The sequence below is a fragment of the Mirounga angustirostris genome, unplaced genomic scaffold (assembly GCF_029215605.1).
Source record: "Mirounga angustirostris isolate CCGP_5_RB_7025 unplaced genomic scaffold, mMirAng1.0.hap1 SCAF_8, whole genome shotgun sequence".
Classification (NCBI taxonomy): domain Eukaryota; kingdom Metazoa; phylum Chordata; class Mammalia; order Carnivora; family Phocidae; genus Mirounga; species Mirounga angustirostris.
The window spans coordinates 93,853,723-93,879,681 of NW_026991716.1; the positions used below are offsets into that span (position 1 = coordinate 93,853,723).

The 25,959-nt window shown below is 43.5% G+C and overlaps 1 protein-coding gene across 6 annotated transcripts in view; it reads left to right on the plus strand.

Moving 5' to 3' along the window:
* Positions 1–25,959, plus strand: part of FOXO3 (forkhead box O3) — a 127,363-nt gene that overhangs the window by 95,274 nt on the left and 6,130 nt on the right. For 4 of the 6 annotated variants that reach the window (XM_064597961.1, XM_045865274.3, XM_064597962.1 and 1 more), the window contains one exon: positions 12,502–13,937. The exons of 1 other annotated variant lie outside the window; for it this stretch is intronic. In XM_064597961.1, coding sequence (XP_064454031.1) covers positions 12,502–13,902 — 1,401 coding nt within the window. In that variant the 3' untranslated portion in view covers positions 13,903–13,937. Of the gene's footprint in view, positions 1–5,944; positions 6,123–12,501; positions 13,938–25,959 lie in introns of those variants that run through there. One more of the 6 variants, XM_054505486.2, reaches the window with a different exon arrangement.

Below are 25,959 nucleotides of genomic sequence, written 5' to 3' on the forward strand. Positions count from 1 at the left end.
ATTTTAGAGCTACCCAAAAGAAAGCAGTTGCCCTTGAAATAACAAGATGCAAAAGAATGGCTTTTCTGAGCCATGACATCTGAAGAGCTGGAGACCGTTGTGTTTGTATGTGTGACGCTAAAGCCAGTGAATTTCATGTGAAGGAAGGGATTGTAAACTAAGAACAGAAAAGCAGTTTTCCTGGATTTCAGATGACAAACTCTCAAGCTGTCTGACTCTCCCACTCAGCACCTCCACAGCCATCCCTTTAATGTGCTTGTATGCATTGTCCGTAGTTTCTGTTTCTGCAGGTTTTGTTGCCAGAAGACAAATAATAAAGTAGCGTGCATATACAACCTTAAAGCAGTGTTCTACCAGTTTTTGATTGAGGTTAAACAGAAGCATCCTGATCATGCTGTCAGTTGGCAGGCAAAAAGCATATTTTAAAATTCACGTAGATTTAAAGCAAGCTAATCTTTTCTGGCTCTATAATAAACTAATTACATGTTTAAAATAGTATAGAGCTGAGTCCCTGTTTCAGATTAAGCTTCGTAATGGCAAGGTCAGGACAGAGCAGACATTTGCTGGCTTTGCCCGCTGTTTCTGGCTTGAGGACCCATAGCACGGTGCCAGCCGTTTGAGGGCCTGAATAAGTCTGCCAAGGACGCCAGGTCATACTGACTTGACTCAGCGTATGGGTTAACACTCTCTGAGCACAGAAGCCACCAGACATGCCACTGAGGAAGGCCTGGATACTTAATAGCTTATGACAGTAATTGTGCTTGGTTGTTCCCCTAAAAGTGGTGATCCCAGGTCAGGTTAGGACATGCCAGTAGTGTCTCTTGGGGTATATCTGAGAAAAAAGGTGTCATTTCTAAAGATGATCTAGTTTCAACAGGGCTCGCTTCATGGCTATTCATTTTTTCCACTCTTTACCTTGCTTTCATAATCCTAGGGACCATGTACAGAAACCTAAAGATGGGAACATGTAATTCAATAATATAGATTTTATTCTTTTTTTTTTTTTTAAAGATTTTATTTATTTATTTGAGAGAGAGAGAACACATGAGAGGGGATAGGGTCAGAGGACAAAGCAGACTCCCTGCCGAGCAGGGAGCCTGATGCGGGACTCGATCCAGGGATTCCAGGATCATGACCTGAGCCGAAGGCAGTCGCTTAACCAACTGAGCCACCCAGGCGCCCTAGATTTTTATTCTTGTTCCTTCATGTTCCTTGGTCACCAGTTAGTGGTGCCTCTCTTCTTAGGCAGTTTGGTGACATCAGAAGGAAACCCGTAGTACAGTGGTGAGAGCTTCACTTTGGAGTTAGCCTCAGACTTGATTACTTAGCACCACTACCTACCAGACAAGTTATTTAACTTTTCTGTACCTCCATTTCCTCCTGACAGGTTTGTCGTGAAAATAAAATGAGATTAGATTTGTCAAGCACAGAGCCTTGACCCCGGCAGATATCAAATACATTAAGTTCTTTCAGATTGCAGGTGAAATAGACTCTTATGTTGGATTTTCCTTGTTCTTGTTTTTCTTTGGATGTGCCTTGGAGGAGATTTAGTACCAGAGTGTGTTATCTGTGATTTTGAGTATGCCTCTGAGGGCTCTGGGCCAACTTCATTACCAAGTAATGAGGCCCCATAGCATCCCAAGATAGGTAAGGAGTCAGCTCTTCTCCCTAGATGGACGTGAGACCTTTGCACCAAGCCCTTGCTCCACCAAGTAGCTCACTCACACGCTGTCATTTTGCCCTTCTTAGCATCTCTTATTATAGAGAATCTTATGTCTACTAATTAGACTGTCGTCTGGTTTTTGGAAATTGGATTGTATAATTGAAGTTAACACTCAAGGGAGAGACTTGCTACTTCACATTTTACAATGGATGCTTGCTTCCATCTTCACTCGTGAGGATTTTTCACTGAGCTTATGTTTGATAACATTGCAGAGTATAATTCAGGTTTGTTTCATGGTTGCTGCCCCCTTCCCACCAATTCATTGATTAAACAAATGTTTTTTGAGCACCTACTATGTACCAGGCCCCATGCTAGATGCTAAAACTATAATATGGTAACTGGTTGTAAAGAGTTTGATATGTGTTGGAGGAGACAGACTTCTGTTCCTCAAACTGTAAAATAAGGCAGACTTAAGTTGGAGGGTGGGTGGGTGGAAGATACTCCCCATGCTTTGTGCTCCCAGCACTTCATCCCTTCCATTGGTATCGAAATCCAGACATCGGGGTTGATGTTGTTTTGGGTATTACTGTTATACGTTAAGGCTGGGAGATTGGAGTTTGTCTCAGCTTGGAGTCCACTTACTAGCTGATTGAGTTCAGGCACTCCCCTGTATCTCTTTGGTCCTTTGTTTCTTTCACTATGAAGTTAAAGCTGCTTGTTACTAGATGGGTTTTACAGCCCTCTCCATTTCCCCCAGTTTACATTTTACTAAACTTCTGCTCTGATCACTTATATAATGGCAAGAAAGTGATTAAACTCTCTGATGTATTCCTGAACTATGGTCATGTATTTCCAATGCCCTTTTATTCTATTTCCACCCACAATAAATTTTCAAACTGGAAAAATTTACGGCCTTATTTTTTTTAATCTAAGTGAAAATTATGTTAATAGTAAAACTATTTCTGTTCTCCTTTGTTCTACTTGGCAGAGTCTGTTCTGCAACTTCATGGCTTTTAACCCTTTGAAGCATCCATTCCATGTGGCTGGTCATGCATGGTCTTACCAGGGAATTTATGTAGCATGTGCTTGCGGAGCCCCTTGTGGGAAAGGGAAGTGGATTCAGTAACATTGGGGAAGAAGTTTGGAAGAAGAGAGCAGGGACCGCCAAATGCTGTAACTTTGACTGGCTTTCTGGGGACTGTCATTCTCTTGACTGCATGCCTTGAGCTGCTTCTCCCTCAGTCTGGAGAGAACAGACAGGGGGTTGGAAGTAGGAGGGTTTGTGGGGAGGGGCAGGGTGCTGCAGGGAGTGGGTGTGGGCAAGAGGTTGCAAGGCTGCCAGGGTTCTCTTTGTGCCGGAAGTGCAGGTTTGGCTGTAAGGAATGGAATGTTCCCTCTTGCCCTCCAAGAACAGAAACAGCTGTGGAAGAGCTTGAAAAGAAGATTACTAAATGAAAAAAAAAAATGAATATGAAAATAAAACCCACATAGAAAACCCAGCAAAACTGCAGTGGAGTGGTTGCTGTCTTTTTCATGCTCTTCAAGAGAACTTTCTTCCTATCTAGGATTTCTTTTTCAGTGGGGGGCAGGACAGGACAGATTGCCTGCCCAGCCCTTCCTCTTCTAAGAAAGCCTCATGTGTCTCATTTTGCTTGGATAGAGAATGGGTTCATTATGCTGATTATCAGATGATTGTTATTTTATTCCTTATTTTTTTTAAGATTTATTTATTTGAGAGAGAAAGAGTGGGAGCACACAGAGGGAGAAGGAGAAGCAGATTCCCTGCTGAGCAGGGAGCCCGACACAGGGCTTTTGATCCCAAAACCCTGGAATCATGACCTGAGCTGAAGGCAGACACTTAACCGACTGAGCCACCCTGGCACCCCTATTTTATTCCTTCTAATGAGATACCAGAACCTGTCACTTACTGCATAAAAACTTGAAACAAATGTTAGTTTTCAAAGAGATCTCTGTGGGTAGAGGATTATTGTTAGCAAATTTAGTGGAAATCTTGTTTCTAGTTGGAAATTTAATCCTTCAGCCAAGTTCCTGACAATATTTATTTTAGAACATCGTCTTTTTAAAATAAGTCCCTTAATGGTTTAAACTTAGTGTTTTAGACAAGAGTAAGAGTAGAGCTAGCCTGGAACTTGTCTTACACATCAGGGTTGATTGCACAATCCTTTATGTGAATGTTTATTTAAGTTTTCTTCCCAGTCTGAAAGGCTTGCTTGGTTATTACAGCTGGTATTCCATATTGTCAGAAATAATAACTGTTTCTGATTTCTAGTCTGTTTTATGCTATCAACTTTCTGTTCTTGCTTTTGAACGACAGGTTAGCCCCAAAGGAGACAAAATCTAGTAGAAGAAGATAAGCCAGCTAAAACCTCGACTCTCCCGGTATCTAATAGGGAGGACCAGCCTCACACTTCTCCCTCAGATGGTGGCACTGCTTGGCTTCCAGCAGCGTCCACCCAAGGATCTTTGCACTGAGTGTAATGCTGTAGTGTTTTGCACAGTTGAGGAATGAGAAGGAATGAGAAACAGAGTATGTGATTGTTATTTTTGAGGCTGACTATGTCCTCAGGGAAGTTCATTAAGTAATACTTTGCTGTATTCTTAACAGTGGGAGCTAATAAGTACCTCACGATTGGGGTATGGCTTTTTCAGGAATAATTTTTACCCAATTTGTCTTTTTGGCATTTTGCTTGAAGGGCAAAGGGATTGCTGTGAAATTTGCTGTGAAAGGGATTGTATGAGATTGCATGCTACTTCAGGGAGGCTCCTGAAAATTATAGGGATCAGTTACTGTCCCAACTCATCCTTTCTTCAGCCTATATCAATTCTTAGTTTTGCACATGTCCACATGATCTCTTTTCTGTCCATGCCTATCTGTGCCGGGGGGAGAAGTAGCATGGGACAGAATGAGATGACTGTCGCAAGGTCCAGGACTCTTCACCCTCTCCCTTGCCTTTTTTTTTTTTTTTTAAGATTTTATTTATTTATTTGACAGAGAGAGACACAGCGACAGCAGGAACACAAGCAGGGGGAGTGGGAGAGGGAGAAGCGGGCTTCCCGCAGAGCAGGGAGCCCGATGCGGGGCTCGATCCCAGGACTCTGGGATCATGACCTGAGCCGAAGGCAGACGCTTAACGACTGAGCCACCCAGGCGCCCCCTTTTTTTTTTTTTTAAGAAAAAATATATCTGGATCCCAGTGGCCTGAACACTTGATCTGTTTTACTCTGCATATATAATCGCAGCTTGAATCTGTAGCCCCGGCTCTCACCCTTATTTTCTAAATGGGGGGAACTTGGATTTAGACATCGACTATGCTGTGCTACCAGATCCGGGAAGACTAGGGATTATTAGGTTGGATTTAGCATCTCAGTCAGTGGAAAGGTAAGGGGGAAATTCCAGTGATTCTCAGCTCTAATTGCATATTAGAATAATCTGGGGAGCTTTAAAAATGTACCTCTACCCAGCCCTTACCCACACCAGTTGAATCAGGGTCTCTAGGAGTGGGGCAGGAGTACGTAAAGCCTCCCCCAGACCATTCTAATGGGCAGCCAGGGGGAGGAATTAATACTTGAGAAGTCAGGGCCTTGTCCAGAGAACTGCCTTTGAAAGAGCTTGTCATTATAAATCAAAGGCAGCTTCCCAGGCCTTCTCCTGAAGCTGTATCTTCGTGTTACTCTGCAGTGGCATACAGCCCCCTGGGTCTCCTCGTGATTTGTGGTTTCCATTGGGCTTTTCACGTGACCTTTATCATCTCCTGCTAAGGAGAGGCATATATTAGAATTCAGGCATTTGGCAGCCTCATTCTGAATTGTCATTGCCCACAAGTCAGAGCAGTGAGACCTACTTGAAATGCTGATCCTGTGTACAAGGTAGATGAGTACTGTGTCTAAAGGCAATCCTTTGCAGACTGTCCCCACTGAAATCCCTTAGAAGGACCAGGTGGATGCCTACAATCTGCCTGGTGGGAGGCAGTGGGTCTGGCTTAGGAGTTGACAGCCATGACAGCCTCTCACCTTTTGCTGCTTTGGAGACTGCACAAAAAAAGAGGGAGAGGGATGGGTTGTCTTCATAAAAAGGAGGGTGTGCAGGGGCCTTTAAGAGTTAAATTATACAACTCCCTTTTTATTTTTAAAGTCAGTGGATTCCTTGTTGCCGTTGCTGAGAAAGATAAATTGATACCACATGTTGCTTCCAGACAAAACCCTCTCTGTGCTCCAGGGGAAGCACATGCAGCTGGCGTCTGGGTTAGTGGACAGTCCCCACAAGGTAAACATGGGTTGGAGGGGGCTGGAGTGGACATAGGATAGCAACAGTTAGGAAATTACCAGTCACTCCCGACTGACACGGCACCTTTGAAATACTTTTAAGAGTGTGAAATCTTTTCCTGGAAGGAGCTGCCCTCTCACCTTTTGGCTTAAATTATACGATGCTCGGAAAACAGTAAGTGAACGTTTGTGATGTCACTGCTTCCGTATGTGGGATCTGACAGTAGAGAGCCTCTTTGTGCTTGGCATTCCAGTGGGTACTTTGCATGCGTAATTTCATTTAACCTTCCCGAGGATCCTAGAGTTAGGCAAGGAGGGTAATTTTATCCTCATTTTATGAAAGGGGCATGCGAGGTTAATTCAGTTGCCCAAGGTCACTGGACAAATTTCAGAGCTGGGATTCCAGCCCGGACCTGACTGACATCAAAGCTTGTAGTCTTCCTTCAGCATCACGCTTCCCGACCCACCCCAGCCCCCCAGCCACTCGCCACCTTAAATTGCATGTGTGAATTATCCACTCTGTAAACTATCAGTGGAGAATACTTGTTCATTTCAGGCAGTTTCTCTCTGTCACCTCATCTCATCTGTTTTGGGTTCATCTGTCTTCACAACCCGTTGGCACATATGTAGTGACTGTGTGCACTTTAATATTAGCAATAAATGTATCTTACAGTAGAAGATTGTCTTGCAGGATAGCAAGAAAAGTAATTAACAGATTCTGATAAGTACAGTCATCTTTATGCTAATTTCTTCAAGGAGGGCCAGGTAAAGAAATCTCTAGGCTGTGGCCCCTCAGTCATCGTGACTGTGAAATATGAGTCCCTGGTGCTCCCTCCTTCACACACCTCCTGCACATACCTCCTTGAAGGATTAGGCCACTAAATGCAGCTGCAATCACATAGAACACAGGTTTGCCAGTTCTGTTACTACTTAACTACATGTAGAAGCATTTCTGTCTGGTACAGGGCTTGCTTCGGTGTAAATCATTTTGTAAAAGAGCATTGACATGAAGTGGGATGAAGAGTGTTCTTATTTCTGCTCTCTCTTCAGACATGTTCTGTTAGAGGTGCTTTAAGGATTTTCTAAATCTTTGGGCCAGGTTGGAGAAAAACTGGCATATTTGTCCCTGACACTAAAGTTTGCTTCCTAGAAGATGTTTGCTTTCCTATAATTCATCAGTATCTGGATTTCTTAGGAGTGGACTTAAATAACCAGAACTCTTCACATGATTTTGGGTTGAGATTGTAGTAGCTTCTTGGCTCCTTTAGTAAGTAAATGTGATGACAGAATGGCCTGTGCTCAAGTCCTGGTTGTTAATATTTACCTTATCACCTCAGCATTAATGAAAATGTATCTCTAGTACTTCAGCCAATTAATAATGGCTTGCCTCACAAGGTATTTCAAAATGTCTATTAGAAAAATCACTCTAGTCCTGTCAAACCATTCCTGCTTTACTTCAGCTCCCAATCCCCAAACTTATGTAAAATCTTAGAAATATAGATTGGTATGATATATGAATTAGTCGAAAACCATAGACTATTTTTAGTGGTGGTTTTATTTATTTATTTATTTATTTATTTATTTATTTATTTATTTATTTATAAAGATTTTATTATTTATTTGAGACAGAGAGAATGAGAGAGAGAGAGAGCACATGAGAAGGGGGAGAGTCAGAGGGAGAAGCAGGCTCCCCGCTGAGCAGGGAGCCCGATGTGGGACTCGATCCAGGGACTCCAGGATCATGACCTGAGCCGAAGGCAGTCGCTCAACCAACTGAGCCACCCAGGCGCCCTAGTGGTGGTTTTATAGTTTAAAGTACACATAGTACGTTGGAAACTAATTTACAGACCCTAATGCAGAGGTCTTTAGAGAACTTAAATGATAGGTCATTAAGAAGATTTTACAGTTGGCTTGTCTGTTTTTATAAATCCCACTTCTCCTTCCTGGGACTGCATGAGGGAATGGCTATTTGAAACTTATAGAAATCATATCACCATTAACTTTCATTATCAGGGAAGGTGTGGGGAAACATTGCAGTTCTGACATTTTATTTGGCATTTATTTATTTACCTTTTCCTGCTTCCAAAATTTAGGTAGAGAAACTAGTGATTAGAATCATGACCTGTGAGGAAAACCAGAATACATTCCTGGCATCTGACCTTGTTAGGGTGAGGGGACATTTGAACTGGAAATGGACAGAGGGGCCCTATTCATTGGCCTTCTGTCGGTGGCCCATCTTCAGATCATGGATTTTGTAAATGGAAAGCTGACCAGCCAGTATGGATAAGGGCTGCTGAGATAGGGGACTGTCACAATGCTGGTGGCAGCTTTTGTGTTGTCTTAGTAATGTAACTGGAAGAACCTGTCAGTGTTGTGTAGGTAATATGCCTTAGGGCATGCATCCTGCTACTAATAACCTCTAAAACAGGAGTTGAGCAAAGATTGGAAACTGAAGCTAATCACCAATTTAAGAAGTCAGGTTTTATTTCAGAATCTAAGGGCAGTTAACGTTGGTTTGTATGGTGACCACTGTGCTCTCCCTAGAGCGAATGCTATTATGGCCACCTAGTAAACAAGTACAAACATGGGCTGTGTGAGCCTTCACTTTCAGATCGGTTCTTCTGAAAGACCTTCCTTAAAAAAATTTAGTTTAGAAAAGACCCATCAAATTATTATCCCTATTTCATAAACAAAATTATAGTAATGTTGTGCTTTTTTTCTTCTTTTTTGGAAAGGAATCTTTTTTTTTTTTTTTTTTTTTTTTAAGAGGGAAAGAGAGCAGGGGCCTGGGGAGCGGAGGGAGAGGGAGAGAGAATCCTAAGCAGGCTCCATGCCCAGCGCAGAGCCCAGACACGGGGCTCCATCTCACAACCCTGAGATCATGACCTGAGCCAAGATCAAGAGTCTTGTCCCTTAATTGACTGAGCCACCCAAGCTCCCCGGGAGGGAAGCTTTTTCTCTGAGCAGAATAAGGTTGTGCCTTTTATATCCTTCTTTCTTAAATGTTTCTTTAAGTTGGCACAAATAGCTCAAACAATGACTTCTAAATAATTTGGTGACAAAGCTGTGAAAAGTTATAGTAAAAGCATTGGATTGGGTTCTGGAAAACAAATTTCACTCTGGGTTATATAGACACTTAGCTGTGTGACCTTGTGTTAAGTTATTTAATATCTCTCAGCCTGAGCCTTCATATATATGACGAGGGTACTGTTACCAACTTTGCAGGTTTATTATGAGGATTAGAGACCATGAATCTAAAAGTTATGGCCCAGTAACTGGCAGTGCTCTAATAGGCTGGCTGTCATTTCTTAACCCTTGAGATCAGGGACCTGGGCCCTGACACCCTTCAGTTCTGATCCTAGATGTGGGTATGCCAGCCTCTTTACCACATGCCCTTCCAGAAGCTTAATTTCTGTCTCCAAATTTTAACCAATTGTAGCTTGTAAATTTTACTAAATTATACACATACATTGAGGTTTAGAGTTGTAGTAATAGATGACCATTAGAAAATTCACATAGGGCATTTTGGAGTTTTTTTAGTGTTGCTTTTTTTTTTTTTCCTCCTGTTTGGTTCAGGTTTAGAGTTTAAATGTAAAAATACATTTAAAAAATGTATATATTGTTGGGCACCTGGATGGCACAGTTGGTTAAGCGTCCAGCTGTTGATTTTGGCTCAGGTCATGATTTCATGGTCCTGGGATTGAGCCCTTTCTTGGGCTCAGCGCTCAGTGGGGAGTCTGCTTGAGATTTTCTCTCTCCCTCTCCCCCTCCCCCGCTTATATTTTTTTTCTCTCTCTCTCTAAAATAAATATCTTTTTAAAAATGTGTATTGTTCCCTAAGTGCTTTTAATTTTTATTTTTTTTTAATTTTATTTGAGAGCACACACGTGCATGCATGTGCATGCACGAGCGGGGGGTGGGGGCAGAGGGAGAGGAAGAAGCAGACTCTGCTGAGCAGGGAACCCAAATGGGGACTCGATCCCAGGACCCTGAGATCATGACCTGAGCCGGAGGCAGATGCTTAACCGACTGAGCCACCCAAGCGCCCCTCCTAAGTGCTTTGTAAGGGGGTGGGGGGGTAACCCAGTACATAAGATGGGTCATTGTTAATCCTAGACGTTGATATGAACTCTTTCCAAAATCTAGAGCTAAGTGGGCTGGCCAGGGTTGCACATTGCTCCCACAGAGCTTCAGAACCTTCCTGTTTTTTCACCAAGAAGTTTAAGTTTTTTATTTAATAGATCTAGTCATCTGAGTACTCAGATAGTAGAAACACCTTGCACTTACCTGCTTTTTGAGCCCTGCAGAGTGAATTTCAAAAGCATGCTTCATATCTGATTTATAAAGTATTTTGCTTTTTAAAGAAATGTGATTTCTGAACCATTAGTAGAGATGCCATTATTCTTTCAAAAACCATAAGAGTAGAAGGGAATCAGAGTATATAGTCTCCTGGGCAACATTTGTCTCATCAGATACTCAGCATAGCATATTCCCTGTTTTTTTCTCTCAAATGTGTCTTTATGGCCATCATAGAAATGCCAGCATATGACCCATGGTTGCAAATGTTCATTGCCCAACCTGAGCTGTAGGCCCTCCTTGCATGGGAACATAAATATGGGAAACACGGTTTATTTGCTTATGGTAAAATCCTGCTAATTTTCTATGTTCTAAAAACATTCTGGGGGAACACATGTATTTGCATCTTCTACATAAATACAGTTAGTGATTGCCAATTTTTTAAAAACTATGGTAACTTTTAGGATTGTATTTAATATACAGCATCAGGAAATACCTTTTGTCTTTAACTTGCAAATAAAAACTCATCTGGCCTGTAGGTGCTGTTGCAGATGTGGAGAATACCATCAGCTCCTCTCTTTTACTGCACATGAGGCATTTTACGGATTAGAATGAGGCCACATCAGGTGATGAGCTCTCTCCACCATGTGTACTGTGTGTTCTATAATAGCAATGAAAACACCCTGACTTGGTAGCATGACCGGTTCCTGAAGTATATTATCATATATCATTCTTACATCATCCCTGTCAGGGAGGGATGGTTTGGATGTTATTATGGCTATAATGAAGATAGAGAAGTAAAGTTGTTGCTTACAGATTAAATGATTTGTTCAAGGTCACATGGTTGATCAGTGGCAGAGATAGGACTGGATCTGGGTCATCCCAGCCAACCAGGCTTATCTACCAAGCCAAGAGGAGGATCTTGCAAGATGGCTGCAATTGTTAGGATTTTGAAGATATTTTGCCCTATTTCTTTCTTTTTTTTTTTTACCCTTAATATAGAGTAGTTTTAGATATACAGAAAAGTTGTAAAACTAGTACAGAGAGTTCTCATATACCCAACATCAATTTTACCCTATTAACATCTTACCTTAATCTAAGGTTTGGCTCATTTGTCACAACTAATGAACCAATACTGATACATTATTATTAACTGAAGTCCATATTTTATTCACATTTCCTTCATTTTTACCTAATGTCCTTTTTCTGTTCCAGCATCCCATCCAGGATACACATTACATTTAATCATCATTCTTCCTTAGGTTCCTCATGGGTCTGACAGTTTCGAGGAACACTGAACAGGCAGGCATTTTTTAAAATGTCCCTTAATTGGAATTTGTCTGATGTTTTTCTCATAATTAGACTGGTGTGATGGGTTTTAGAAGGAAGACTACAAAAGAGGGTGCCATTTTCATCACATCAAGAATGCATATTATCAACATGACTTAGTCTTACTGATATTGACCTTGATCACCTGAGATAGTGTTTGTGTCTCCACTGTAAAGTTACTTTTTCCCCTCCTTTCCATGCTGTACTCTTTGGAAGGAAGTTACTATGCTCAGATCATTGCCTTGAGGGGGGTATCTATATAAATTATTTGGAATTGTTCTGAATGGAAGACTTGCCTATTTCTGTCAACTCAGCAAATCCTACTCTACCATTTTTTTCTCATGCCTGTTGGACAGGTGTGAAATTATGGCAAGAAGAGGTGGAGTCATAGAAGGGATCGATAACAGTTCACACCAGTTCTGAGTTTTTATAGACGTGGTTAAGAACAGGTAGATGCTGCCTTAAATTAGTGGAGGAGGGAACCATAAGAGAACAAAATGGCCCCCCCAAGTGATTAATTACCCTTAGAGAGCCAGGGAGGTTTGTTGCAAAGTGCAGGGAGAGAGTGCTATGGTAATAAATTATAAGTGTGAACTTCAGTATAGGAAATAGAATTATAGAAGGGACAACAAAATTTAGGAGTTTGGGGAAAACAACATCATTGAACTTTACACATGTCCAGCATCTCCTGGATATGAAACCATCTCCCACCTCCTAAATACCAAACTTGGCCATTTACAGTGTTGTCATTGAATTCCAACTTGGGTGGGGGGCATATCATACAAATGTTTGTCTTTTTTTTAATTTTTTAAACCTCCAAAGTTAAGGAGTCCCCCAGCCCCAAAATGAGTCTGATTAACTACCTCTTCTCGGTGCCTAAATTTTGGACCATTTTGTCTCATATTCTGCATCTTCCTTTCTCTCTGCAGAACTCTATCCGGCACAACCTATCACTGCACAGCCGGTTCATGCGGGTCCAGAATGAGGGGACCGGCAAGAGCTCTTGGTGGATCATCAACCCTGATGGGGGAAAGAGCGGGAAGGCACCCCGGCGGCGGGCTGTGTCCATGGACAACAGCAACAAGTATACCAAGAGCCGTGGCCGTGCAGCCAAGAAGAAGGCAGCCCTGCAGACAGCCCCTGAGTCAGCAGATGACAGTCCCTCCCAGCTCACCAAGTGGCCTGGCAGCCCCACGTCACGCAGCAGTGATGAGCTGGATGCGTGGACGGACTTCCGCTCACGCACCAATTCCAATGCCAGCACCGTCAGCGGCCGCCTGTCACCCATCTTGGCGAGCACAGAGTTGGATGACGTCCAGGATGATGATGCACCACTCTCCCCCATGCTCTACAGCAGCTCCACTAGCCTCTCACCCTCTGTAAGTAAGCCATGCACCGTGGAGCTACCACGGCTGACCGACATGGCGGGCACCATGAATCTGAATGATGGCCTGTCTGACAACCTCATGGATGACCTGCTGGATAACATCACCCTCCCATCATCCCAGCCATCGCCCACTGGAGGGCTCATGCAGCGGAGCTCTAGCTTCCCATATACTACCAAGGGCTCCGGCCTGGGTTCTCCAACTGGCTCCTTTAACAGCACAGTGTTTGGACCCTCGTCTCTGAATTCCCTGCGCCAGTCTCCCATGCAGACCATCCAAGAGAACAAGCCAGCTACCTTCTCTTCCATGTCACACTATGGCAACCAGACACTCCAGGACCTGCTCACTTCAGATTCACTCAGCCACAGCGATGTCATGATGACCCAGTCAGACCCCTTGATGTCTCAGGCCAGCACTGCTGTGTCTGCCCAGAACTCCCGCCGGAACGTGATGCTTCGAAATGACCCAATGATGTCCTTTGCCGCCCAGCCTAACCAGGGGAGTTTGGTCAATCAGAACTTGCTCCACCACCAGCACCAAACCCAGGGCGCTCTCGGTGGCAGCCGTGCCTTGTCGAATTCTGTCAGCAACATGGGCTTGAGCGACTCCAGCAGCCTTGGGTCAGTTAAACACCAGCAACAGTCTCCTGTCAGCCAGTCTATGCAAACCCTCTCGGACTCTCTCTCAGGCTCCTCCTTGTACTCAACTAGTGCAAACCTTCCCGTCATGGGCCATGAGAAGTTCCCCAGCGACTTGGACCTGGACATGTTCAATGGGAGCTTGGAATGTGACATGGAGTCCATTATCCGTAGCGAACTCATGGATGCTGATGGGTTGGATTTTAATTTTGATTCCCTCATCTCCACACAGAATGTTGTTGGTTTGAACGTGGGGAACTTCACTGGTGCTAAGCAGGCCTCATCTCAGAGCTGGGTGCCAGGCTGAAGGATCACTGAGGAAAGGGGAAGTGGGCAAAGCAGGTCAGTGCCCAATGCTATGGCATTTAATAACAAAGTGGGGATGATGGGGGGGAGGCTGACTTTTATTTACTTTGAACTTTACTCCACATTGAGAAATTGAGAACCACGGAGCAGTGGTAACGTGGCTCCCAGCCATTTCATCTCCACGTCAAACAGGGCCATCAGGTGCCCCTCCCCACAATTTGCTGACAGCTCAGGAATTTTACTGCGAGTAAAAAGAAATACACACATTCACAGATTTCATTCTTCTTTGTATCCAGTCACCCTCGCTTACCCATGACACAGGTCTCCCTACTTGATGGATGGATGAGGATAGAATGGAAGGGGAGGGAGGGGGACCTTAGGTCACACAAACTTCAAGGTTAAGGACCCAACCAGAGGACCTTCTTAGCCTCTCAAGTCCACCATTACCATTGTCGATCTTCGATGTTGTGGTTTCTTCATCTTTTTCCAGTAAAGTAACAGTTTGCAGGTACTTCTGATTTAACTGTAGAATATATATTCTGGACTCCTTCATGCATGACTATTTCCACCAAAAGCAAGGTCTGTTAGATTCTTCACCATAGTACTAATTGTCTTTATTGGTTAGTGTTCAGCTTTTATGCATTTAAAAGAGCAAAAGAATTAAATTGAAAACAGTTTTTATGTGAGAGAGAGAGAGAGCAGTTGCTCATGTGCTTCTTGTTCCCCGAAGTCTAAGTGAGGTCAGGTTCCAAACAGTGACATGGGTTGGGAATGGGAGCAGAGATTTTCTAAATTGTGGCATTTTAATACTGTTGGAACCAGAAAGATCACACATGATGTGATAAGAAAAATACCTTATTAGAATCAGAAATCAAGGGTTCAGTTCCACTTCTGCTACTTTCTGGCTGCTATCAGGAGTGTGTTACTTAGCCTCTGAGCCTCAATTTCCAGTTTTATAAAATGAGAATAATCACCCCCTTGTCACTTCTTGGGGTTATTGTAAGAATCAAATGCACTGAAGTATGTGAAAGTGCTTTGTAAAACTGCAGTGGGCTGAAATATGTATAGTGTAATTAGGTAAACATAACTGACTGACAGATGAGTAAGCAGGGAGCCCAGAGAGGTTAAGTAGTTTGCCAGAGGTCACACAGCTGGACCCAGAATCCATATTTCTTGAATGTCTTGAACTGTGATAGTTTTCCCTAATTTTCTCTAGGTAGAAAAAAATAGGAAGCGCTCTGAACTGGAGCCAGTGGAGCAGATAATAACACAGGCTTGCCCTGAAACTCTCCTTAAGAAGTAAGGTGAGCACTGGGTATTCTGACAGGTTCGTACCCCCAGACCCTACCCATGTTCAAAGACTGTTCTGTGCCCCAGCTCCTCTTTTAAAAACATCTCGGCAAGGCTCTTACACCCTTCTTTAAATGGTGTAAAGGGGAAATGGGATTCAAAGCCATTAAAACCTGAGCCTTGTTTAACCCTCTGCCCCTGGGAAGGAATTACAAGGGTCTCCTATGGTGAGCTCAGTGCAGTTCACGGGGTAGTTGTAGAAAGGGGAATGTCAAGAGTGTTGTGATGCTAAAGCTTCTCAGCTTTCCCAGGCATAAGCAGGCCCCTAATGGAACTCAGACATCTGTTTTCAGTCATTTAATAGCCCTTGAGATGGTAAAAAGACTGTAATGGAAGCTAAATAGAGTGACATGCTTGCATGCCAGCCAGTTCAGTCCCATACCAGAACTCAGACTGGTGAAGACTGGCCTTGAGAAATACAGATATTTGGCTTTTAGAAGAATAAATAGTTTGTCTTCCTTTAAGAAGTGGAATGTGATTGTGGCTTCTAATGACCCAAGTAAGTTTTAATTTTGGTGTAGTTGTAAGGAGGCTACTTTCTAATTCATTGAGAAGAGGTAGTTCAGAAGGAAACATACTATCAATTCTTACGTACTTTTTCAATGTAGTTCAATAGCAGACCTTTCTTGTGTATGTATACTTCTGAAAGATTATATAAAAATATTTTGAGGGAGGGTGCGCCTGGGTGGCTCAGTCGTTAAGCATCTGCCTTCGGCTCAGGTCATGATCCCAGGGTCCTGGGATCGAGTCCCACATTGGGCTCCCTGCTCGGCAGGAAGCCTGCTTCTCGCTCTCCCACTCACCCTGCTTGTGTTCCTGCTCTCGCTATCTCACTCTCTGTCAAATAAATAAATAAAATCTGTAAAAAAAAAAAAAATATTTTGAGGGAGATGTAAATACATTTTAAGGCATATTTAATGAATTATTATTTGGATGATAAAGAACTACTTTTGGGATAATGCATTTTATTATTATGCCCTAACGTTCTCAGAACATTTTGGGGAGATTGTTTTGAGAAGATATTTCTTCATTTAAGAATGAAAAGTCACCAAAATTTCCTGAAGGTAAGTAAACCAGCTCAGTGTGATCAGAGCAAGAGAAGAAACATCCTAAAGACGACAGGGGCTTTGAGGGAGTCTGGTGTCTGAGTTTAGGATTTCCATATTGCTTTGGAATGAATTACTCCTCTAACCAGCCAGGAGCACAAATGTCCTGAAGTATATTCTTTACTTTTAAACTTGTGACTCTCCCAAATTTGCAAAACCGGCCTGAGGTCACCACCTCAGACCTCCCTTCTCCCAAATTAAGCACCCCAGCTTCCCAAGACATTTTTGGTTTGGCCTTTTTTTTTTTTTTTTTTTCCACTAGTAGTCATGGTATTCTCCAGACTCCCTTCCTGGCCTAACAGAAGGTCATGTGACCCTAAATTAGAGCCCTCTGGTTGTGGAGTTAATGGAGCAGCTCTGTCCAGTTGACAGACAGTCTTGCTAGAGAGCTGTGGAGAGGTGCTCCTCTGGAGGGCTGGGTGTTTCACACACGTCATTCATCTTAGACCATGTGTAAAATCCTTTGACCTATCTGGAAAAGAAAAAAAAATAACCATACCTTTTTATGAGTGCCAGCTACTGGGGTGTGAAGGGCACTGTCTTCTCTCCTACAGCCTGGTGCACATACTTGCCAGTTGGCAGCAGAGATGTTGTGAGCTGGTGTGGTTGCAAGGCCAAGCTCCCAGCAAGCCCTCCTGTGTCTGATGTGTGTCTCCTCAGAGGGTGGGCAGCCTCAGTCTCACTGTTGTTTTGAGGTCAAAAGATGCCTAAGTTCACAAGCTCTTTCATTCATCTTCATCTTTTTGGCATTTGGAGACCCCATTAGGGAGCAGCCCTGTATTTAGTTTTAAACTACTTTGCGATAAAGATTGGAAGACATCAACCAGAAAAGGCCCAGCTGGAGAGCGGAGGTATAGTTCTCTCCCTGCTTCTGCACATCACCAGTGAGTCTCTCACAATAGTAGGCTTCTCATCTGTCAGATGAGGATAGAATCATAGTTTCAAAAGTGCATAGTAGATGTAATTTTAAACCCGAAACATAACATTCTGTCTGTGAAGTGGCCCTAGTAAGAGATACGTGATGGTACAGAATTATAAAGAAACAGTGGTATACTAGTGTGGGAACGTCAGGATCTAGTGTTGGAGGCCATTTATGTTATGGAGTTTATGTTTAGGCTACTTTCCAAAAGGAGCAACTTTTTGATACTTGTTGAACTGATATCTGAATGCTCTGATTCTGTTATGTATTCATGCTGGGGAATAGGACTAATTCTAACCAAATACAGGCAATGTAGGCTATTTGTATCATGTTTTTTTCTTGTTGTAGATATTTCTGTGTTACGCAATGTAACGTATGATAAGTATGAATCTGTAAGTATTGCATGGAGAATATACTCTGTTACTTGCACTTGGGGCTGTAGTCTTAGTCTGTGGTTACAATATGCCCGTCTCAAGAATTCTGCATTTGCAGGGATCTTTATTCTTACCTTAAAAAAGCCTGAAGTCTGAACTGTCATTCATTGAGAATGGCTGTCCGGATCTTTTTAGTGTTGACAACAGTAAAGGAAAATTGACAACAGCTGTGAAGGGGTTTTCTATGCAGAGGCTGGTACACTCCTTACACACATTCTTTTCCCTAGAAAGCAGTGATATCCAGCACTGAGGCTGCTCCTCTGGGGCACAGGGACAGAGCCTGAGTGACTCTTACTTCAAGCAGTTGCATTTATAAATGGCTTTCTGCAAGGTCTCTTTGGCCACAGAGCTTATATGGAGCATGAATAAATGGGGTGAAAATCACCTGAATTACTACTGGGAATTCTTGTAAACTTTAAGCTTCCTTTAAATGCTTCTTTTTCCAGGGTTCATAATGCTCAATATTCAGCATCTCATAAATAACGTTTTCTCAAGTAAAGTCTTCCCCCAGGTGCCACCTGTGCTTCTCACAGTCTTCCCTTTCTTTATAGAGATGGGAGAAAGGGGCTTGTCGGGATCTACCTCTGTGCTGTCAGTGGAGAGATGGGCCAGGGTTCTGCCTTGTTCCTGGGGCAGATAGAAGGATGTTTGCTGACTGCTTGCTTTTCCCGACTTGGTGATGCATGTTTTAACACTGGATTTTCATTCCAAGTGGAGATTCCCCACCTTATAAGAGACATCATCCACTTCACCCTGGTTTTGTGGATGTGTTCATTTGATGTAAAAACATTGCTTTCCCCCAACTTCCAGATTGTTTTGAAGTTTAAAGTTCCAAAAACTAAAATGAATTAAAATTTTTTGAAAATTAGTGTGACACTTCTGATATTTAGAGGTCCCATAAGTGTTTCTCAGTGTTCCACAGAATACTAGATCCTCAAGGTATTATGGGTATTAAGTAGAAAATGCATTCTTTTTTAAATTTTATTTTATGTTAATCACCATACAGTACATCATTAGTTTTTGATATAGTGTTCCATGATTCATTGTTTTGAAAATGCATTCTGTGGTCAAATAAGTTTGAGGAATACCATGTTAAACAAAGTGAAATAGGGTTGTTGCCAGTCGGGCTTCTCAGAGCCTTAAATTTTTTTTTTTTTTTTTTATTCATGAGAGAGAGAGAGAGGCAGAGGGAGAAGCAGGCTCCCAAGGAGCAGAGAGCCCGATGCGGGACTCGATCCCAGGACCCTGGGATCATGACCTGAGCTGAAGGCAGACACTTAACCATCTGAACCACCCAGGCGCCCCATCAGAGCCTTAAAATTTAATATATGTTATGAACCTTCTAGTATAGGATTGCAGTATTTCCCAAATTTACTTGATATCTTGAGTCAAATCCTTTTTGATCAAGAAACCATAGGACCCATGTTCTAAGGAAACCCCTAAAGACATGAACCAGCCACCCACTTCAGCTCGCTGTCACTGGGGTTCTGCTCTGGTGGGAACCGTGGGTTTAAAAAGCCTGCCTTACAACCCACTCCAAGTTAAGTATCATCTGTGTGGTAGGGCAGAGGAGCTGTGGGATTCTGTAGCAGAAGGCTGCCATTTTCATGGCTATGTGTCAGAGTTAAGTCACTCATCTCCCTCAGTCTCAGTTTACTTATCTGTGAAATGGGGTTAAAATGGAGACCTACCCCACAGAGCTCTTATATGGGTTAATGTCCTTTGGCTACTTTTAAAGAGCTACTTAATGTTTATTGTTACTGACAGTGGCTCCAGAGGTTAATACAGAATAAGGGAGGCAGCCAAGCCAATCTTACACTGTTGGCAGAAAGAACAAGTACTTTCCTCAATAAACTAGAATGAGTCTGGTTTCTTTTTATTAAAAAGGTATAGCAGTTGGCTGTTGTGTGAAACTTTGGATGCCCCCTAGAAGTCCTGCCTACCAATTTGGAGGTACCCATGAGAGAAACTATTGTTTCACGAACAGGGAACTTCTGACGTAGATGGAATGAGGAGATTTGTGTGTGGTACCCAGAGTATTTCCTTAGCATCTTTAAAGGATTGTCTGAGAAGTCCTAGCTGTCTGGCTTCAGCTTTCCTTGGGGTGTCTGTCAGTATCCAAAGGGTGGTAGCACTTTGCGGAGGGAACAGCCTCCCCCTGCCCCTTCTCTGCTCCCTTTTAGTGTAGCCTCTTCCTGCTGGTAGGGAGCCTAGAAATCCGATCTTCCCCTTCTCACTGCCAGCCCATCCCAAGCCACAGAAATAAAGCAGAGAAATAAAGAGCTGTTCCAGCCCTCCTAGGGCTCTCTTGAGAGCTGAAAGTTGCCACACAATAAATAGCTTGCTGCTGGCAGTGGTCTGGCCATGGACACCCCCACCCCTGGGGCCGGTGGTTTACCCCCTTATTGGCTAATGTGACACAGTTTGGGATTCAGAAAATGTGGTCACTGTGCCCTTAAGATCTCTTCCAACTGTAAGTTCAGTGAAAACCCAGAGAAAATGGGCTGTTCTTCTCCAGGAGCTTTCCTCCCAAAGAAGCAGGACCAGCCTTAGAACTGAAACCGTCCACTTCCTGAAGAACTGCGTGCTTGGGTGCAAGTCTTGTGCTTTGCTTTTCTTCCCCAGTAATAGATGTGGACTGTACTCTATAATTCTAGATTTCCTGTTCTTTTTAATAACCTCTTTTTGGCTAAAATCTATGATATTCATTTATTAAACGAGAATTACTTAGTCATGGAAACCTCAGAAGGTAATCCCAGTGTTTCCGGAGGATAAAATGTTAATTGCCAGTCTTGGTTTGATTGAAGGTTTGGGTATCAGGATGTCTTCTCTCTCCCTCCTCCCCTCCCCTTCTTCCTCTGTCTCTTTCTCTCTGATGAAAGAAGTCTGGATCATAAGATTTTCTTTCTTTTTTTTTTTTAAAGTATTCATGTCTGTGTGGACTGTTTGACTCCTTAAGGAAATTTAATGGCCAAGAAGAGAAGGCCAGAGGTTATGAGGTTGAAATTTTAAATTAATTTCCGGTGGGTCTCCACGTATACGTTGCCACTGTAATTAATCGGAACTTCCATTGGTCATTTGTATGTTCAGAAATGATCAGAAAGCAATACAGCCCAACATACCTACAGATATGGTAGAAGGTGTCCCTTATGCCTGCTGCCTGAATGCCTCAAGCCAAAGCACTCTCTGTCCAGCTCGTTCGGTTCAGGTCGCCTGCTGGCTGGGGTAGGGGGCCCCATGGAAGGGAGCTCCATGCGCTTAACCAGGCTGAGCAGGGACATGGGGGCCTCCCATACCTCACTCCTGGGGTCTATGCTCCTGGCCAGGCTGCTTAGGGCGGTCCTGTCGATCTTGGAACCACCCCTGAGACCCTCCTTTCAGTTCCCTTCTTGGTTTCCTTCTTCTGCTGCCCTGGTAGAATTGTTGCTTCTTGGCCACCACCTGTGTCACCTGCATGTCCTGGTCTTACCTTACAGGTGGATGAGTGGTCTGGTCTATTTGTGGAACTAAAACAGCTGTTTTTGTGTTTTCAATTTCAGAGTCACTTGTGGAAAAATTAGATGGTCTTCAAAACCCTGTATATCTAAAGCAGGAAAAGAAGACTTTGGAGACTCTTTTCTTCTGTAGCTGCTGGTTGTGGAGCCCTTAGACGGGCTGGCACACTAGACCTACACTTGCAGTCCCAAGTCCCAGGGATGCCGTGCGTCCCCAGCCTGAGGAGGTGGCTGCACACTTGCAATCATCTCCTCCCCCCGCCAGTAAATGCAGTGAAGAGTCACACAGGCAAACATAAACATGTGATATTCGGGTCACGGTTTATGGCTCTACACATTTCTTCCCGTACAGTTCCCTCTTGTTTGTAAGTGGTGAATCACTAAAGCAGTGATAGCAATCTGAGAGTTAGAGTAGCAAGACTGTTAATTTTGGTCCTTGTAATAAAGAATGTGTATGGTAGGATATACAGAAAAGATGGGAGAAGGTAAATATTAAATACTTTTTTAAATTTTTAAATTAATTTTTAAAAATCTTACTAGTTGAGGGGCACCTGGGTGGCTCATTCAGTTGAGCATCTGACTCTTGATTTTGGGTCAGGTCATGAGCTCAGGGTTGTGAGACCGAGCCCTGTGTCAGGCTCCGAGCTCAGAGGGGAGTTGGCTTGAGATTTCTCTCCTTCTCTTTTCTGCCTCCCCCCCACCCACCCGCCCACTCCCACGTGCACACGTGCGCGCACGTTCTCTCTCAAATAAACCTTTAAAAAGGCATCTGTGCCTATGGACTACATTTCCTAGAAACTTGACTTTCCTTTACTGAGGCTCCTCAAACTGAATACAAATTTGGCTTCCAGCCGGCCAAAACCTCCATACCTATCCTGTTTCCCTCATAAGCTATTCAGTATCTAAAGTGGCAAGTTGACAGCATTTGTCAAAATGTATTTTTATAGAGCTGCACCACCTCATTCCCCTTCTCTGGCAGTCCTGGAGGATGGCACTGTTTGGCCAGCATTGCAGGCCGAGAGCTAGATTCTCATCTGTCAGGCGCCTGCTGCCACAGTGACCTCCGGGCTGGCTTTCCGGTGCTTCTGTAAGTCTTTGTCTCCCGTTCCAACCTGGGAGATACTGAAAAATTACCAAATTAAGCTGAAGTGGTGTACCCATTAGGTGTTTTCTTGAGCTGTTCCGTGTTTTGGCTGTGAAGGTGGACTCCAAGGGAACTGCCACCATTTTGGCTCTCCAGAATTAGATCCACAGAAATGCCGTTTTTCCTGGGGTGACACCAGCTCCAAAAGCCTAGGTGGATGGTGGCAAATGGTTGTGGCTCGTGATGGATTGGGTGTCCCGGAGATCCCTCTGGGAGCAAAGCAGAGATGGTGGCAGGCAGGCATTTCTTTGCTCTCTCCTCAGGGGTGGAAACATTCATAGTCTGAAGCCCACACCTGTTCTCTGAACTCCACATGAGGTTTCCCTGTCAGATCGAGTGAACATTGATTCATTTCCTTTTCTGTCCTAAATGTTCCATATTTAGTCCCCAGCTTGTCCTGGGGATTGCAGGTTTGGCCTAAATTATCTTTATGTTTAAAGAGTAAGGAAAATAGGTGTTTCACTTTAATTTTGTGTTTCAGGCAGTCGTCTTCCAAACATCTTTTGTTTTAGCTAGGAAAGCAGTGGATAACCTTCATGGATTTGTGGATGCGAGAGTTTCATGCTACTGGCTTGTTTTCCTTCTGTGTCATATTTGGTATTAGGGTCCTATTCCTTTCCTCTGTGCCAAGAAGATAAAAACACTGCTGAGAAATCCACGTTTGTCACAGTGGAGTTAAGTTGTGGGAGGACAGCAGTAGGAACTTTTATGTTTTATTCCCAGATTAAAGTTGATTGAGGTTGTTATGTTTTGTGTAGAGTTTCTTGGAGGCGTTGCCCTTTCTTAGAACATCATGTGATTTAGTGGTGATAATTAGGCAGAAACTTGTCTTCCCTACAGATGCCAAGATTATAGAGGGACTTACTCTCACCAGAGACCATATGACAGCATCCATAGATATTTTTAGAATAGGTCTCATCATTTGGCTTCCCCATTTCATTTTCCTTGTATCAACAGTCTGATTTCAAACTTATTTATTGGGCACAGGGGGGGAAGAGAGGGGACCTTCTCCCCATTAATGAAAGTCACTGATGGGACAGGACATTTTTTTTTTTTAGGGCACTTTCATATTTATTGTTAGTTGGCCTATTGCCTAGTAACTGCAAAGTGATAACTATAATTCCCTTCAGCTGTATGCTTCCTTTTCCTTCCAAATGTTTTGCTTAAATCTGATGTGTTTTTAAACTTAGAATCAGCATCAGCATACTTAAACATCTTATTTTAAACAATGTTAAGAATGGGGGAGCTTCATTGAAACCCACCACACCTGTACCCAACCTAAGTATCATTAAATTCCCAGCTCAGTAACTGGTGTCATCATTTAAAGTGCTCCCTCTATTCTTGCCGTCATTGATGGAGTCAGATAAACATTTGCAAACAGTGAGTCACCAAAGAATGGCTAAAAATCTAAGGCAGATAAGGAGCTGTGTTCTTTGTGACTCTTTTTAATCATAAGGTCTTCCTAGTGAATGGTGATTCTGGTGCTTCTTTCTTTTTTTTTTTTTTTTTTTTAAAGATTTATTTATTTGACAGAGAGAGACAGCTAGAGAGGGAACACAAGCAGGGGGAGTGGAAGAGGGAGAAGCAGGCTCCTGGCCGAGCAGGGAGCCCAATGCGGGGCTCGATCCCAGGACCCTGGGATCATGACCTGAGCCGAAGGCAGACACTTAATGACTGAGCCACCCAGGCGCCCCTCTGGTGTTTCTTTTAAAGAAGAATGCTTGTATTTCTCTTCAACATTTATCTGATTTCTTTATATTTTTACAATATTTTATAATGTATTTGCTTTCTATCACAGAGAAAACAGGTCACCTTTCTGTCCTGTGGAGTGGGATTTCCTCATTATGTTTGTCCTTGTCAGAGCTGCCTCGGAACCTGGGCCTCTCCTTTCCTGGCTCCCTTCTAAGCACACAAGGTTTCCCTTGCAGGCTGAGAGGCATGGCCTGGGAGACCCCCAGGGAGTGCCGAGACTTAGTGCCACAGGGAGCCCCATGCTCATTCTGCAGAAATGGAAGGAGTCCTGATCAGTGCATCTCCTTTTGAAAGATGATGTTCCCTGAAGATTCTGGGCCTTTTGATGAGGGAATGTTTATTTGGCCTGGGGATTGTTGTTGTCTCAGTGTGGGCCTCCTGCCCCTGGTTTCAGGGCTAATGCCCTGTTCTGCTTAGAATGATGCCACGTGGGGGGTTATAGGTGCCCTCTGCCTCCTTTCCTCTGATGCTGACCCAGCTCCAGCATAGGAGCAGGCTGCATGCTCTGCCTCTGTACTTGGGGAATGAAGTGTGTCACCTTCCCAGTATGCACTGGTTTCCATGGCCGAATAATTAATACCGGAGGGAACCAGGATGGGGTCTGAATTAGGTAGTGCTTTACAGCTTCTCTCTTGGCACCTGGGGAGCATAGTCCTTGATGACTAATCGCATAGTAATGTTAGATTGTGGTTTATTAAGTGTTACTGGGAAGGAAAAAACTGAATACCCTTCCAAAGAACCATGTCTGTACCCTTATCCATTCACTCCTCGGGGGTCCCAGGTAGAGTAGCTAGAATAGCACTGGCTGGCTCTAGGAGGCTAAATGCTTCACAGATACTTAGATCTGGTATCTGTTTTAGCTTTTTTTTTTTTTTTTAAAGTAATCTCTACACCCAGTGTGGAGCTTGAGCTCACAACCCCGAGATCAAGGGTCACATGCTCCACTGACTGAGCCAGCCAGGTTGCCCCGCTGAGCAAGGAGCCCAATGCAGGACTCGATCCCAGGACCCTGAGATAATGACCCAAGCCGAAGGCAGGTGCTCAACCAACTCAGCCACCCCTGTTTTAGCTTTTTCTTGCTCTGAAGCCAACAAGTCCAGGATGATATTGTCTAGTACCTTTACAAAGCAAAAAAAAATCCATCAGCCGGGGAAATTAAATACCAGGGATGGGTGGGGGACAAGGGGCCTTTTTTCCTTCTTTATTGTTGCTGCCTCTGATAAAACCCCTAAGTGCTTCTGTTTGGAGCTGTAGCAAGGGTAATTGTGACCATGGTTCTGCATCATTACCAATACTAAGCCCTGCTGTCTTTATGAATATTGGTAGTGAAAGGTAAGATTGCCAGCCAGCCCAGCCACAGAAGAGATTGAAGTCATAAGTGCATTTGTGAAAATTCCAAATGAACCTATGATAATATCTGGTCTAAAGAGTGGGAAGCAGATGTGTAACGTATATGTGAGCTTACTGGTGCACATTTCATGACTTGCTTACCTTCTCTGATCAGAAGATGGTGAGTTCAGCTTGCTTCCCTCCTACTTCTCTATCCATTTCTTGGCCTAGAGCCATTTTTTCCCTACGGTGACAGCTGACACTGTCTCCGTAAACCAAAGGTCTTACGTCCTGAGGTCTGTTTTGTTAATTCCTTTATTTATTTATTTTTTTTAAGATTTTAGGGTGCCTGGGTGGCTCAGTGGTTAAGCGTCTGCCTTCGGCTCAGGTCATGATCCCAGGGTCCTGGGATCGAGTCCCACATCGGGCTCCCTGCTCGGCGGGAAGCCTGCTTCTCCCTCTCCCACTCCCCCTGCTTGTGTTCCTGCTGTCGCTGTGTCTCTCTCTGTTAAATAAATAAAATCTTTAAA